At 43.2% G+C, this 15,861-nt stretch overlaps 1 protein-coding gene across 1 annotated transcript; it reads right to left on the bottom strand.

Annotated features, from left to right (window-relative positions):
* Window positions 1-4,673: 4,673 nt before the first annotated feature.
* On the bottom strand, window positions 4,674-13,010 carry LOC124470372 (nuclease EXOG, mitochondrial-like). Its single transcript, XM_047024213.1, is given in 6 exon segments — window positions 4,674-5,132; window positions 5,390-5,548; window positions 5,590-5,670; window positions 9,784-9,786; window positions 12,766-12,828; window positions 13,005-13,010. Coding segments are annotated over 6 exon segments (771 nt in total).
* Window positions 13,011-15,861: the final 2,851 nt, after the last annotated feature.

Below are 15,861 nucleotides of genomic sequence, written 5' to 3'. Positions count from 1 at the left end.
GCAATGTGGGCCGTGAGGGAGAGCTCGTCATCCATGGTAACCCCAAGGTTCCTGGCAGAGGATGAGGGGGTCACCGTTGCAGATCCCAGGGACATCAAGGCATCAGTCTTGCAGCTTGAAATACATGTGCTCCACTATGATATTAAGTTACCATTGCTACCAAATAAATATTTTATGGAAAAACTGTATTAAAGTTTATTTATTGCAGTGTGTTGGTTGTGACGGCTAAACCATGGGACAGGTAGAAATTAAACAAAATTAAGTACAAAGTGCATATATGCTTAATCTGTGCATGTAGTTTACTAGCTCAAGACGGACTGGATTTTTCTCATTGAGTAAGACAAACTGAACTGAACTGGAAAACATCAAAAGCACTTATTGCTTTTGTATAAAGTTCATCAATTGCTGGTCATTAACATACATCTTATGTATTTTAGTGAAGGTTTAAAGGTATGTTCAAAACTGTTCACCTGAAGAAGAAAAAAAGTAAAAACACAGTTGTGAAGTTTTTCCAGGTCTCCTGGCATCTCGCAATGACATGTGGGATATCAGATGTGTTCTCGCTGGCCAAGTCACAAACCGATGCTTTCTCGATAAAAGGGGCCGATCAAGAACACTTCCGGGTATTTTTGGCGTTCTTGGTGACTTGTGTTCTTTGGATTGGAACCGTACTTGGGCAATGAATGAAGACGTCAAACGAGTTCGCGAGAACGGAATGATCGTACTGCGTCCTCCTGTCCTTGGAAGTTCGTTCCGAACTTGCCGGGTTCAAACTATCAAGCACGGAAGTCCAAACTTGACGTACTTGGCATTGAGAAAGGCCATAGGTACTTAGCTAGAACTTAACTTTCCAATTATGTTTGGTTAGTACGTCTTGCCCAGGACCTGATCCAAGTGTAGCTAATATGAACCTCATGTCTCTGTGGTGCAAACAAACATCAATACAAATTTAGTGTCAAACTAGTTTCAACATATCGTTTAGTGTGGATTATGAACCATATAGTAAGAGGAAACGTACCCTCAGCTGGTGCAACAGGCTCTGGTCTACACGGACTGTTCAACTCCTGCTCGGTCTACGGAGAGTGGGATAGGGTTGGTTGCTGTAATCAAGTCAGCTCTAGAACAGATGGAGGCATGAAGATCATGTGACCCCCAACATCCTAAATACGTAATCACACTCTTTATCTCTCACCCTTCTCCCTCTCTCTATATTGCTCTACACTCTGTCATACATCTGTCATACCCTCTTTCTGTTTGTCTAAGACTGTCTTGATAATATAAGCTTTAAGTGTCTATACGTTGTGTCTATGGTGTGGTTATTGCATATAGACCTCATTGGAGTTAAGTCTGGTAAAGAGCGTGTTGAGGGGGGGAGTTAAGTCTGGTGAGGAGCATGTTGAGGGAGGGAGTTAAGTATGGTGAGGAGCGTATGGGGGGGGGGGGGTTAAGTCTGGTGAGGAGCGTGTTGAGGGGGGGAGTTAATTCTGGTGAGGAGCGTGTTGAGGGAGGGAGTGAAGTATGGTGAGGAGCGTGCTGAGGGAGTTAAGTCTGGTGAGGAGCGTGTTGAGGGGGGGAGTTAAGTCTGGTGAGGAGTGTGTTGAGGGAGGGAGTTAAGTATGGTGAGGAGCATATTGAGGGAGCTAAGACTGGCGCAGCACATGTTGAGGGTGAAGATCGGTGGCTGAGTATGTCCATTGTGTGTGTATGACTGCTGTCTCACATTTGTGACCGCGAGTGGCTTGTTACATTGTTTATCATAAACAACAGTGGCAGGTGTCAGCATGGCTCTATGTGGACTGTGTTTGTGTGTTTATATCAAAGTGAGATGGGATCCATACATGCCTAAGCCTATTATTGTCAATTAGTGGCTCCTGACCCACACACACACACTCGCAAATACACAGGGCATAGATGACACAGCAAAAACATGTTTGCTTTCATGTGAGGTGTCTAAACATCGCTCTCAAAACACAAACACACTAACATGCACACACACCATTCTTTTGTTTTATCTCCATGGATACCTCAACAATAGGTTTAACAGTGTTTCCCACACAGACTAATTTGTGGTGGTGCACCACAGGATCAACACCGGCCACCACATATTGCGTTTCATAAAAAAAATGTTTTAACACTATTTAGGTTAAAACACGCAGCGTATTCGTTCAGTTGCATTTCCTTTCCCTGCTCTCCCTTTGTTTCTCTGTCACTCAAGCGTCTTTCTCACATACACACACAGTCACAACATCAGCACAAGTTAGCAACGATGCATACATATGCCTTTCTCGTAAGACAGACAGCGATTTCAGTGAGCTTTCAGCATTAGTGCCGTAGCTAAAGGTCTAGGAAAGTTGAGGCTACTTTTCGCTAGGTACCTACGGACATGTCTTAATCAAAGGTTCCCCTTCATTCTTTTGGTGATCAGTCTAAGGAGCTAGCTACTTACCCGGCGTCATGGAGCTGACCAGAGTTAAATAGTTATTTAGCACTAGCGTTGCTACCTGCATATGCAGAAATTATTTGTTTGTTGTTGTTGATTTTGTGAAGGTGTGAATCATTTTGAATTAATATTTAATATAATAAAGTTCTGTGTAACGAGTTATTAACAAAGGAATTATTTTGAACCCCCCCCCCGGTCTGACTGAAACAACAACACCCCCACCCCCCCACAAATAGCTTTCTAATCTCTGGGAAACACTGGGTTTAATATGAACCCAGACTGGCAATGGATGGAGGGACTGAGAGGGAACAGTGAAGAGATAACGGGGAGAAAGGGCAACGTACAGAAAAAGAAAGTCAAGCTCAGGCTTAATGCCGCTGACTGCAATCAGAAATGGAGGTATAGAGGAAGGAAGGAGGGGAAAAGGATGGAGGGATAATTGGATGGAGAGAAATAGAGAGATGATAGGACACAGAGGTAGAGAGGAATGATGAGGATGGAGGACAAAGGTTCCGTGTATCTCTGTCAGATCCCTAAGGAGGAGCATGAGGAGAGGTGACATGGAACGCAACACACACAGATGCATACACACACACACAGTGTAGGGAGTAGAGCTACAGATAGATATATCTGTTTCTCTTGCTCTACCCTCATCTGTTCAGTACTGTATGGCATCACCATGGCAGTAGGGCGTTGATGAGGTCCCAGAACGGGGTAGGAGTGAGCGGTGTTCTCCCAGGGGAGAGGAAGGGGGAGGCACAGACTTCAACCCGAGAGTAAACACTCCTGGTTGTCTCCTTGTGACACACTCACAGGAACATATACCATGTTGACAGTGTGCCCTTATCAGGGGCATAGTCCCCGTGGTGACTATAAAATGCTTAATCTACCTTCTTTCTCTTTCTCTGTTGGCTGCATGGCAGCAGAATCCATTTCCAGGAAAGAGAACCGCAATGAAAACAACAAAGACAGCTATACAGAGCGATGGAGGCAGAGGGTACAAAGAGAGAATGCTAGACAGTCCTAGAGGTTATTCCCTCCCCCACTAACCTGTGGTCTACTTCCCTACACTTAAAGAAGTTAATTGTTTCTATTTTAGATGAGTCTAGATAAAGAATAAGAAAAAGTCAAAAGTGGCCTAAAAAGGATATTTGGATTCCAGTAAGCCGAACATGTAGTCTATAAATACTGATGGACCCATTTCATCCATGCTGTGTGTGTGTGTGCTCCTGGTCAGATAGCTTCTAAACAAGCAGCTGTTTCCTGAGTTCCAGGAAGTTTGGACCCCCCTCTCTCTCCTCTAAATTGCCCAGTCATCAGCTGCAGGGGAACTCAGCTGAGTGGTACTACCACCTACCACCTGGCCACCAGAGGGAACAGTGTGTTGTCATGTCCTCTTCAGCTGCATCATGTCAGCTGAGGAGTTAACCCATAAGCTGCCCTGGAAGATCTCAGTGCGCACACACACAGGGCTGTGTGGTAGCATGCTAGTTGCTAGCAGCCTAGCGGAGAGCAGTCATGTTTCTGGGGCGCTGTTCTAAAGGGAAATCACTGGGACAGAGAATGAAGTCAGGATACACTAATTACAGCCTCGGGTTAGTCAGAGCACCTGCTCCACAAACACAACCAGGTGCACCCACATGAGTGGAGCTAAACATCCACAATTGGTATAAGTGCCACTCAACCCTGCGGTGGCCTGTCCACCCACAATCTCTCTTCCTCCTTCTAACTTCCTGCAGATAAAGTGGTTTTCTGGTTTTATATTTTCTGAGGACACACACTCCAGACCAGTCACACATCTTACCAACGTAGAGACAGATTAGTTAGTCTCAGACACACACGTCATGGCCAGCCCTGGTCTGGGCTTAGGTGCCCTGAACAAGAAGAAATTGTTTAAACCAAGACATAGTCTTCTAGTCAACATAATAAAATGTCAACTACAGCTTCAGACGTCCCCTTAGAACATTAGTAAAGATGAGAACCACTGTACTGCTCTTACAACTGCATGTGTTCTAGAACTCCATCAAAAATGCTCCATAGTAAAGACATCCTAAACATGTCATCCTACTTCCATTTTGTAAACAGCGCTGTTAATTACAAAAGGACAAACACCACAACTTTGTTTATCAGTATAACTGATCATTTCAGTATTATGAATCAGTTCTACAATGTTTTGGTCTTCAGCGGCAGATCTAGCCTCCACTCTATGGGTTGTGCTGGCTGTGTTTGGTCCTCAGATGCCCTTCGTTGTCTCAGGCTGCACCTGCTTGGCCTGCTCCATCTTCTTCATCTGGTAGAGCTTGAGGAGGTAGTCATCAGGGGCGATGCCCTTCTCCTGCAGCTCCGCCATGTGTCGCTCCAGCTTGGCAGAGGAACGGGCACTGCCCACCTTCCTGCCAGCCAGGTAGAGATGGAACTCCTTATAGCTCATCAGCTGACACGAGTCTTGCTCACACAGGCTGGGCAGAGACCCCAGCCCCAAGAAAAAGCGCAGCCCTGACACCTTCTCCGGCTCTGATGGGCTGACCTCAAAGTCCTTCAGGGGTCACTCAAAGCCTATTGGATGGTTGGGAACCACAAAGGCACTTAGGGCTATGGGTTTAGATGCTGATTGGTCTGTGATGTTCATGTTTCCAACTAGGATGACTTTGAAGACGTGGGTTGGCACGGCAACGTCATCTCTTCCAATAACCTGTAGAGACAGAATCATGATGTAACTGGCCGAGGAAATAAATTCTCTCTCCATCTACAGATTTGATCTGCCATGGTAACCTTGGTGAAAGGTACATGCTGTGTAATACTGTCCTCAAATGGACAAAAGACAGAACTGCAATATGACAAACATTCCATGATACTCCCTCCAGTCTCAGCAAATAATACACATTAATGTACTACTTTAACAAGTGGTGTGCTAGAGGGCCTGGGTGCTGTCTACATAGCTGAGGCTACCTGATATGTCACCGTCCTTTTCCCATCAACCTGTTCTTTGGGCAAGGCCAGCGGGCCTTGCCCATGGAAATGCTTCCCGGCAGCACATCCAGCCTACACACATACAGAAGCAACAGATTTGTCCGGAGTGGAACCCTGCAATGTTCTAGAGTAGGGTACCTACTTGTTCCAGAACGCAACGATGTTCTAAAGCAGGAAACACACCTGTTCCAGAAGCCAGCGTTGTTCTCATAGTTCTGAGGCACAATGTTGGACAAGTAAAATGTCTCAGCCATGGACTGCTGCAGACACACAAGAACACACCAGCGTGACTTGGGTAGAGGTGCTGTGTGTGGTTCTGTGGGTGTGATTCTGTGTGTTTGGTTTTGCACATGTGGATGTGTGTATGTGGTAGGGGTGCAACAATTCAACAAGCCCACGGTTCGGCCCGAAGGGGCCCGATCTCGGTTAAGGGGGCCCGGTCTCGGTTCGGTTTGTTTAGCAAGTCGAATATTTTTTTTTACCATTTCAGTGTTCTCTCTGTATTTTCAGTGTATTTTCTGTATATCTGGCGTAGATGCCCCATCATGTTAGATGTACCGTTACCATACTTTCCACATGCCTAGCTTCGAATGATTTGCCTCTCTCCAGCAGCGTTGCCAATTCCTCAGCAAGGAAAGTAGCAGTGCTGCGTGAGGCTCGTGAGACTGGCCCCCTGTGAGTACTTTGGAATGGTGGCGCTCACGGCAGCACCAGGTGCTTGTTGAGGAAAGTACTGCTAAATGATCCGTGCTTTCACATCAGAGTCTCTAAAACACCAGCAAGTCTCCAACAACACCGAAAAAAGTTGCTAGATTTGTCGGTAGTCGCTTGTGACAATAAAAGTCGCCAGGGGGGGGTTTGGAAAGTCGCCAGATATAGCGAGAAAGTCGCTAAGTTGGCAACACTGCTCTTCAGTTCCTTCCAGTATGTGACTCGTCATTGATATACTGACAGGTACTCACCGGGAAAGGTTACAGAGAAGGGGAAGGACAAAGGGTGTTACATAGTGTTTTCGGGTAGATCCTAAAAACCGCTAGCCTGGTCCTAACCAGACCCTCGTACATTTCACTTGTACAGAGGGTCTGGGGTCGCTCCATTGACAAGCATTAACTTCCTTGAAGGCAGGTACTCTGTTGAAGTTTAAAGCTATTGGATCAGCCCAGAACCACTCTGATCTGCCATAACCAATCGCTAGCATTCGCCTTAGCCAACTCCTTCACCACTACTGTAACGGAGCTAGCTGCCGTAGCTGGGAAATCCAACTTTTCCCGAACCCGGTGGGGAGGAGGGCCATAACATCATGGCCACCAACAAAACTTAGCAAAGATTGTTCTTGCTCCGGCTTTAACTTTTGGATATTCAGCAGCGTTGCCACAACGGACCGAATGTCTTTGCTCGCATATTTCTCCACTGCCATTACTGAACTACAACTCAAACTATAGAGGGTACAATTCCTGGGGAAATTGTAGGGTGTGCTTGCTTGCGTCGTTTGCAGGTGGGTCCGTTTTTCCATCTAGTAATAATTTCAAGCATTTAGCCTACTCATATAGGCTCTGTGCACAGATAATTTCAAGCATTTAGCCTACTCATATAGGCTCTGTGCACAATCGTACTGACGAACTTCCGCTGTAGCCAAAATTCAGGCTATCAGGCTATATTAGGCTATCATGTTTCAAAGAAAACGATTATGGATAGAGAGGGGCAGTAATACAAATGATAATACATAACAACGGACAGTTAGCGTTTCAAATAAAGAAAAACAAGCTTCTAAACTACACTAAAATGAACACATCGCTAACTAGCTTAGATGCTAGCCGACCGGAACACCACATTATACTACTTACGCTCATAGTTGTGCAGATAACTGGATATGTACAGTTTGAATCCCTTGTCCCGCTTGCTTGTTGGAGCAGGGGAAAAAAGCATTTACGATGCGATGGACGTCACTGACGCTTATTTAAGCCAGGTCTTATATACATCTACTAAAGCTGAGCATTTTCGAAACTCAGGTGATGGTCTCCAGTAAACCGGAAACTGATTTCCTGAATTTTGGCTACAGCGGAAGTTCTTCAGTACGATTGAAAAAACAAACTACTGTAACAACGTTGTCACTGGCAGTATTTCAGATGGAATTGCGATTCAAATAGTACCGTCTGCTAACTGAAAATAAGCCCCCCAAAACGTAAATAAGTTTGATATTAATTTAGGCGGACATGGCTAATTCAAAAGCAGTTTGCTAGAGGCAAGCTAGCTGCAGTTGCTATCCACACTTCACTGATTTTTTGAAAGCGCCGGAAATGAGAATGTTTCATTTGTAAGGGATAATGTATAGAACGCCGGTCATTATCGGGAAATTAAGCCCCGACAGGGCGAACAGCACCCTGACGCTAAGCGGAGGGGTTTTGTTTTTCCCTGAAGGGGCTTTTTTTCCCAATAATGACCGGCGTTCTATAGCCTACATTATACCGCTTATTACACGGCTACTTGCCAACAAACATAACTTAACACAGTGTGTCTTTTTACAATGTATTTGTTACCATTCGTATTGTTGATCAGCAGAGAAATAGTTCGCCAAAGACGTTGAACTTCATAGACTTTAAACATTCTTTAGGCTTCAAATCAGCTGACGTCGCTAAGCAACAGAGTACACTGGGGTTGAAAAGTTAGATTAGATGCAATTTCTCGCATTCTGGTGCATTTACCACAACTATTTACCGTAGTTGTTATACATATACTGAGGGGCTGGACATAAAAATATTTTGAAAACTAAACTTTCCAATAAGCAATGGGACATCTTCAACTACCTGTCACCTTTCAGCACTCACCTCAGCAACAGAGCTGTCTCCACTGCCCCTGCATGCTGCCCCTGCCTCTGACTCACTCTCTACCACCTATATCAGGAGACATGGAGATGCATCGAGCATTCTTTCATATTGATAATAATAAGCTTAATGTAGATTTTTCATATGAAGACTTCTGAGATGTAAATCATGTTATCAGCATATGAAATTCACAATTGGTATAGGTTTAGTAGCCTAATAATTATGTAGGCTACATAAAAAAATGGCATCTCCCTAAAGCATGACTGGACAGTTCAGAAATGATCAAATTTGTGTTCAAACCTGTAGTCTTTTCCACAGATCACATCCTTAGGATGTAAGCTTTCCGAAAATACATGGTTTAGGTGGTTGAATCAGTTTCCCTAAATGGCACAGCCCAAAAAAGTATCAGCGATATAGCCTACTCCATTTACCAATACCGAATTTATTATGCATGGGCAGCATACTAATATGGAGAGATGGACGTGTCTCTTGTCTCATTAGATAACATCCTGAGGGTATAAACTTTTAGATGATATATGGTTCTTATGGTTGAATCAGTTTTGCCTTCATGTTACATTTTATTGCTATGGGTATTCTCCCTACTTATAAAGTGGAACGGATTTGATTGTGAAGCAATGGAAAGATCGCTGGACTAGTAGACCAGTCATGCACTAATATTTTGATCGCAAATGTGGGGGGTCCAAACGACTTATATTGGGGGACCCCCCCAAGTTACATTGCGGCTACACCCATGACTGTAGCCTACTAGTAGTAGTAGGCTATGCCAGTGGGCGAGCAGAGTCTGTGACTCTGAGGCTAACGTCAAAACAAGACGCGGTCTCACTCAAATTCCAAGTTTTACACAAATCACAAAAATAAGCTGACCCGCTGGCTGTCTTCACAATCGCCATATCTTTAAAATACTGCTGTCTATTTAGATGTAGAATTGACCCTGGTACGAAATTAAGAAAATACTTACCAGACGCAGATCGACAGTTGACTGAGTGACAACACTGTTGACAACTGTTGTTGCTTTCGCAATCGTCAATGGAGGCTGACAGGCTCTCACGTAGCAAACAAATCAACGTTTTACAGCAACCTATATTAAAATCTCACCACCTGGCTGTTTTCACAATAGTCATATCGTCATAACAGTTCCCTCTTTCTGTTTTTTCGTGTAAAATTGAACTATAAAATGAGCTACAAAAAATACAACTATGAAGCTTTCTAGCATGGCTGCCGCCTAATAGACGAGGCGGTCTCACGGGCGACCTGCACTCGCTCAAATTTCAAAGACTGTCACGACCTAAATAAAAAATGCGAGATTGCAGTTCCACTCAAAATCGCTTTCTCTACAAAGCCAAATGGTTGTGATTTTTTGGGGGTGGTATTTTTCACTCGTAAACCAAGCTCCAATCTGCGAGCTAGAAAGTCTATCACGTTGTATCCATGCATCGTTGCTAACTTGTGTTGACGTGGTGACGTAGCTGCTAACGTGTGTTGATGTGGTGAAAAAAAAAAGGCACTTTGTCCCTACAAAAACATTGTAACCTCCTAAACTGTGCAACGAAACGTAATTCCAAATACAAGCAACGCAATCAAGACCAAGACTAACATTTTGACACAGGCGTTGTCTATCTAGTATAAATATTGACTGAGCCTTAGGGGGGCAAAAAAAAAAAAACTAGAAAAGGCTGTTCCTGCGAAACAGCAGTAAGAATGCTGAAAACCTGAATGGGGATAGCTAACCATGCTAAAAAAGCTGAAAATTGTGAAAAAAAAATGTAAAGTTATACGCTGAAGCTTCAAAGCGCCCGAAAGGTATTTTAAATAGGGGCTGGAGCTGGACAAAGGCATAAAACTACAGAAAAGAGAAGAAGAAAAATGCAAAACAAAAAGTGAAAACAATCAGAAAGAAGAGAAACAATGCATAAAAATGTGAGCATTTAGCAGAAAATTATTTGCTGGAGTTTTAAAAGGCCTGAAATGTATGTTAGAAAGGACCTGCAGCAAGATGAAGGCAGACAAATACAGAAAAGAGAAAACAAATGCAAAGGTACTGGCAGTTGGAAGATACTGCTGTGAAAGGTATTTTTGAAAGGACCTGGAGCAAGATGAAGGCAGAAAACAGAAGAAAAGAAGAAGAAAAATGCAAAACAAAAAGGGAAAAATTCAGAAAGATGAGCTGCAGGAAAATTTGAAAATTTAGCAGAAAACCAGTTGCGGAAGTCTGGGTTGAACAAATTTGAAGGTAAAAGGACAACACTGGAATGACTTGAACTTGCGGGAAAAACGTAGCAACCATTGGTCATTGTCAACAGACTGGCAACATTTCTAACCTATAATCTAGGTTTCGGTTCAAGACGGAGGAGAAACTAATCATGCGTGCCTGCACACCCAGTCCTGTTCAGACACTTTAAGATGACATCAAAATAATAATTCATAGTGCAGGGTTGCCGATGTTGTCGTTGTCCCTGGTGAGTTTTTTATACGTAAATAACAAGATCATGCTACAGCTAACCAGCGGATCATTTCTTGCAAGTGTGTCAAAGTGGTATGTATTAACACTGTAGGCTTGAATAATAACCAAAGGCAAGAAGCTAGAGAGGATGCAATGGAAGATTTCCTACATAAGCTAGATGAACAACTTCAAATTTAAAACGGAGAAGATATTTAGAGTAAAGACAAGTTACTTTACATCTGTGTTCAATATCGTCAATTAAAAGTAAAAGCTTTCCAGTTACGAAGCGTTTGTTCGTAGGATTAACGCCAGCTGCAGTAAACACTTAGCGTTACCCCAGCCCTGGTTTGGCTGTTCATGACCGTCAGCTAAGACAGTCAAGCCTCGATGTTTGCATATTTCTGTAAAACGTGCAAAAATAAAAAGATCTAGCTAGATTATGTACACTTTAAGCTCAATGTACATACCTTGTTTGGCCAATTTGGTCGATTGTGGAAAAAAAAGTCGAACCGTTATTAGTTATGGAGAGCCATCACGCTAGCTCTATTATGAGAAATGTAGCTAGAATCCACACCTCAAACAAGTTAACCTAGACGCAAAACTGTACGTCCAATCCAAAAAATAAGGATATTTTCCGAGACCCAAGACTCTGCCGAAACCATTGATATCCTTTATGTGTCTGTGCGGTCAGAAATACAACTCTTTTGGCAGTTTCCAAAACGTCACCCAATTCTGCTTTCATGGTGCGTGTCTGTTTGGTTGCCACGGTGATGGCGCAGCTGTGATTGCTAACGAGCTGGGCAGAGAATAACACATTTAGCTGGAATACACACCTCAAACAAGTTAATCTAGACGCAAAACTATACGTCCAATCCAACAAATAAGGATATTTTCCGAGACCCAAGACTCTGCCGAAACTAGAGATGTCCTTTATATGTCTGTGCGGTCAGAAATACGACTCTTCCGGCAGTTTAAAAACATGTCTACTTTCGAAATTCTCTGACTAATTTTACCCACCTCTCCATTTAAGTTAGTGAGAGAATTTGAAAGGCCGCTCTCGCTTCAAGGCTCAATGCTGAAAGTCAGTAAATGTGAGCTCTTTAGTAGTTAAATTGGCTGAAAGAGGACAATTTTTCCTACATTTTAAGGTCAAACTTGTTTCTGTAAGTTAAACTATATGAACGTCAGAGGAATTTGTTTGACAATTTAGTTGGATATCAGAAAAAGAGCAGCCATGGCTGCTCAATCATAAAAATCAAGAAGGAGCTAAATTTTTCATGTATTAAAAACTGTCACAATTCAAAATTGGCTGAATATTTGAAAAGCTGAATCATTTGGGAATAGCTGAATGTGAGTGAACATTTTAAAGGTTGAATGGTGTCTCTAGCTGAAAGTATGCTGAAGTAGTTAAGTTTGAAAGAGGAGGAAGCTTTTTAATGATTTGAAAGGATTTACCATTACTTTTAATGGGAGAATAATTTGCACATAAACCTTAATTCTTTAAAAAGTATTAAAGTGAGAAATACCAAAAGTCATAGCCATCATCTCCTGAATGAGCTGAACGTTTTGATACAAAAATAGTAGGAATCGGTGAAAGTATGCAGGACTAGTTAAAGGCCAAAAAACGGCGGAAGAACTGAGAAGTTGAAAAGCAATAGTGATAATGCTGAACAGCATTCTCACAATATAAATATATATGTGAGATAACAATGGTTTGTGCTGCCGAAGGCAGGCACACCCCAACTAGCGAACAACAACATCAACGTCATTGTTCTCAGCCACTCCCTCTGTTCGCTGATTGGCCCTACTAAAAGTTGATTTGAGAAAACCTACATTTGTGCCAAGTTCTCGAAGCAAAATCTAAATTGAGCGGAAGTACATAGGAGGGTAGAGCAAGGATTAAAAAAACGCCTTTTTCTATTTTTTTAGTTTTTTTGTGGTTCGGTTTTGCACCCCTAGTGTGTGGGGTGCTGCTGTGTACATGGGGCTGTGGTTGCATTGCTCTGTGTTTGGGGTTCTGTATGTGTGGTTCTGTGTGTGCGTGGTTCTGTGTGTGTGGTTGCTCCTAACACGGAGGCCTTGTTGTCTCCAGGCGGAGCCATGTGACCTCTTGACCAGCCGCTGCCCAAGTAGTCCTCATTCAAGGTCCGGGGATCTTAAGCTACTAGTCTTGAGTTAGCATGTTGCCGTTGAAGATGCTTTGACAGATTAGAGGTTGTGTTCGCGGTGGTGGAAAGGTGTTTTTGGAGTGGGCACAATGTACATTGTACAGTTACATTTTTGTCCTTTCGCGCAACTGCGATGTGCATACCTCCATCCATCAAAAGGCGTCCTATGGCTCTGCCATTCTTGTTTCGCCTCCTGAACTCTGGGGCTAAGTCAAGTGACGAGTGTTACGCAAACACATGTACTAAGAGAAGTTTGATTTGTTGTTTTTTTCTCCTCCCAATGTGCAGATCACAGTAATGCAAGTAACGCAAGAAATTTTTGTATTAGTAACTGTAATGCGATTACTGAAGTTATCAACAGTAAAGGCCGATTTATACTTCTGCGTCTCCGTTAACGGACAGACCCATGCACGGAGTCAGACGGACTGGTTGAATTTATACTACTCCGACAGCTCTGCGTGCTGAAAGCAATTCACCGCCAGAACAGTAGATGGCGCTGCACTGCAATGCTAGCTAGGTTATCGAAAAGTCGGAGCAAATTTACAAATGAGCCGTTTCATCAATAAAATAAGCTCATTTTCAGCAACTACACTGCCCATTTCTCGTCACATTTTAATTCAGATGCTGATTTACATGTACTGTTTAGCTGAAATAAGAGTTGTAAAAACTTACAACAATGGCGGTCAAAGGATTCTGTTCTCTTGTTGGTCACGGCAACCCCGCCCCCACCCCTGACGCAAGCGGTTCTTAATACGGACCAATCACAGCCAAGGGGTATCCGTAAAATGACGCACGGACAGACGGATAGTCAGGAAAATCAGGAGGTGCACGCAGAGCTCTGCGAAGGGCTCGGAGAGGACACACAGAGGGCGTTTCTTGACAGAGAGGGCGGTCCCCGTGTGCGTGTGCGTAAAAACGCAGAAGTATAAATCGGCCTTAATGCGTTACATTACTGCGTTACAGACAAATGTAATCTGATTACAGTAATGCGTTACTTTGCAACGTGTTACCCCCAACCAGGGGCGGACTTACCCATTAGGCACAGTAGGCAACCGCCTGGGGCCCCCAGGTGCCAGGGGGGCCCAGGCTGACAAGGGGTCCCTTGAAAGACTCCATAAAAATACTATATGATCAATAATAACCATAATAAATATAGCTGCAAGCAGCGATGCGGGTTCCTCCGCAAAATGGCAAAATATTATAAAAATATACATGGTAGAAGGTCAAGAGTTGGACAACAAGAGAGCAAAACTACTTCATGTTGGGCCAACTACAATAGGCTGAATGGGGATTTGAACTCATGAGCATAAGGTACAAGCCAGCCTCTCTATCCTCTCTGCTACACACCAACTGTTGAGAATGTAAGAGTAGAAAGGGCAGAGTATTAGCTTTGGTCAGCTTTGGGACAAAGGTTAAGAAACGGTTGACAGTTCAAAGTGGAATCGCGTGAAATTGCGCACGGTATTTCATCAGGGGCGTAGCAAGCTTTTCAAAAGTGAGGGGGATGGATGTGATTTGTTTATTAACAATAGAAACGATGGATACAATGACAGAGGTGTACAACATGTATAACATACAAGACATAAAAAGCATCCCATTTAAATGAGTGATACTAGAAAAGTATAAAAACACACTTGGAACACACGAAAAATAAGTCAAAACTCTGGTGAAAATACACAACAGTAGACTTGCTAAAGAATCAGAAATACTTGAATAATCCCAGGGGGAAATTATTTTTGTTACAAACTACAACTATACAAACAAAATATATTAACATTACCTAGCCTGGCTGCCAGCCCACTTCGCCCCGCCCACAAAAAAATTTGGTCGGGAAGTTGGGTCTGGAGGGTCTCGTATTGGGAACAACAACATAAAACCAGGATCTGGGCGGACCAATTAAATTGCCAGGGCGGGCTTTATACGATGATGGACAGATGATCAACAATGTCACGAAAGAGCCCTTGGGTTGAATTCGTTTTCAACAAACAACATATTACGTTGCTCTGATTGGTTGTAGGTCTATCCAATTGAGCGAAGCATTATTTGTTTTACGAGTTCGGTTGAAACACGCCCCATAGTCACAGCCCAACGGAGAGTTTTCAGACTCATATTCTGACTAGAATTATGAGTATGACAACGTCAGGCTACTCCAGACCCAACTTCCCGACCAAATGTTTTTGTGGGCGGGGCTAAATTGGGCTGGAAGCCAGGCTAGTAATAATGGGCAGTGGTAAAGGAATAGGGCCAAACTGTTACAGCTGTGGCACTAGCAAACCACAGTGATGTTCTAATGAAAATAGGCTACTGTTGTTTAATGTAAAAAATGTTAAACGTTCAGCTTTCAACTTCACTTACAGGATTTCTCTTGAAAAAAAGTGTTCTCCTGCCTCTTTCTTTTCTGCATCTTGATACTGCGTGGCAAAAAGACGTTGCTTGTGAAGTTAAAAAGGTGCAGTTACAGTACCTTCCATCCTGTAGTTGTGAAATTGTTGATGGTACTTCAGAGTGATGTCATCTCGAACCCAATAAGGTTTGAAAACCATCAGTCAAAATGATGTTTGATTTATTGACACAAAGATATTGAGGCAATGTGGACATTTACATAAATACAACCCTTTCAGACATTTTGTATACATTTCTCATTCCATTTCACCCTATATAAAAATACACCTGCCCGCACACTATCCCCCAATCCATACCGTTTACCTGCCTCCCAGCACAAGTCAAGCCAAAGCAGAAATGCTGTAGCGGACGCATTAAGTTTAGACGTCAACCAAAAATTGCCTCCCACAATCAAAACACATTGCTCGCAACACTGTTTCCAGAATTTCCCAAAGATGGCTTGAAGACCAGAACCACAGTCATCTTACAATCAAGAAGAGCAAAAGGTCTATGTCACAGCCCATGATCATCTCCTTGCCAACATAAATGAATAAAGGCCGACTCACTTTGGATTAAACCACACAACATGCACTCTCAGGGTGACCAACAAGATTATTT

This window comes from Hypomesus transpacificus, chromosome 8, assembly GCF_021917145.1.
Source record: "Hypomesus transpacificus isolate Combined female chromosome 8, fHypTra1, whole genome shotgun sequence".
NCBI lineage: Eukaryota > Metazoa > Chordata > Actinopteri > Osmeriformes > Osmeridae > Hypomesus > Hypomesus transpacificus.
Note: the sequence above shows the minus strand (reverse complement) of the source record. Positions and strands in the feature narration are given on the sequence as shown.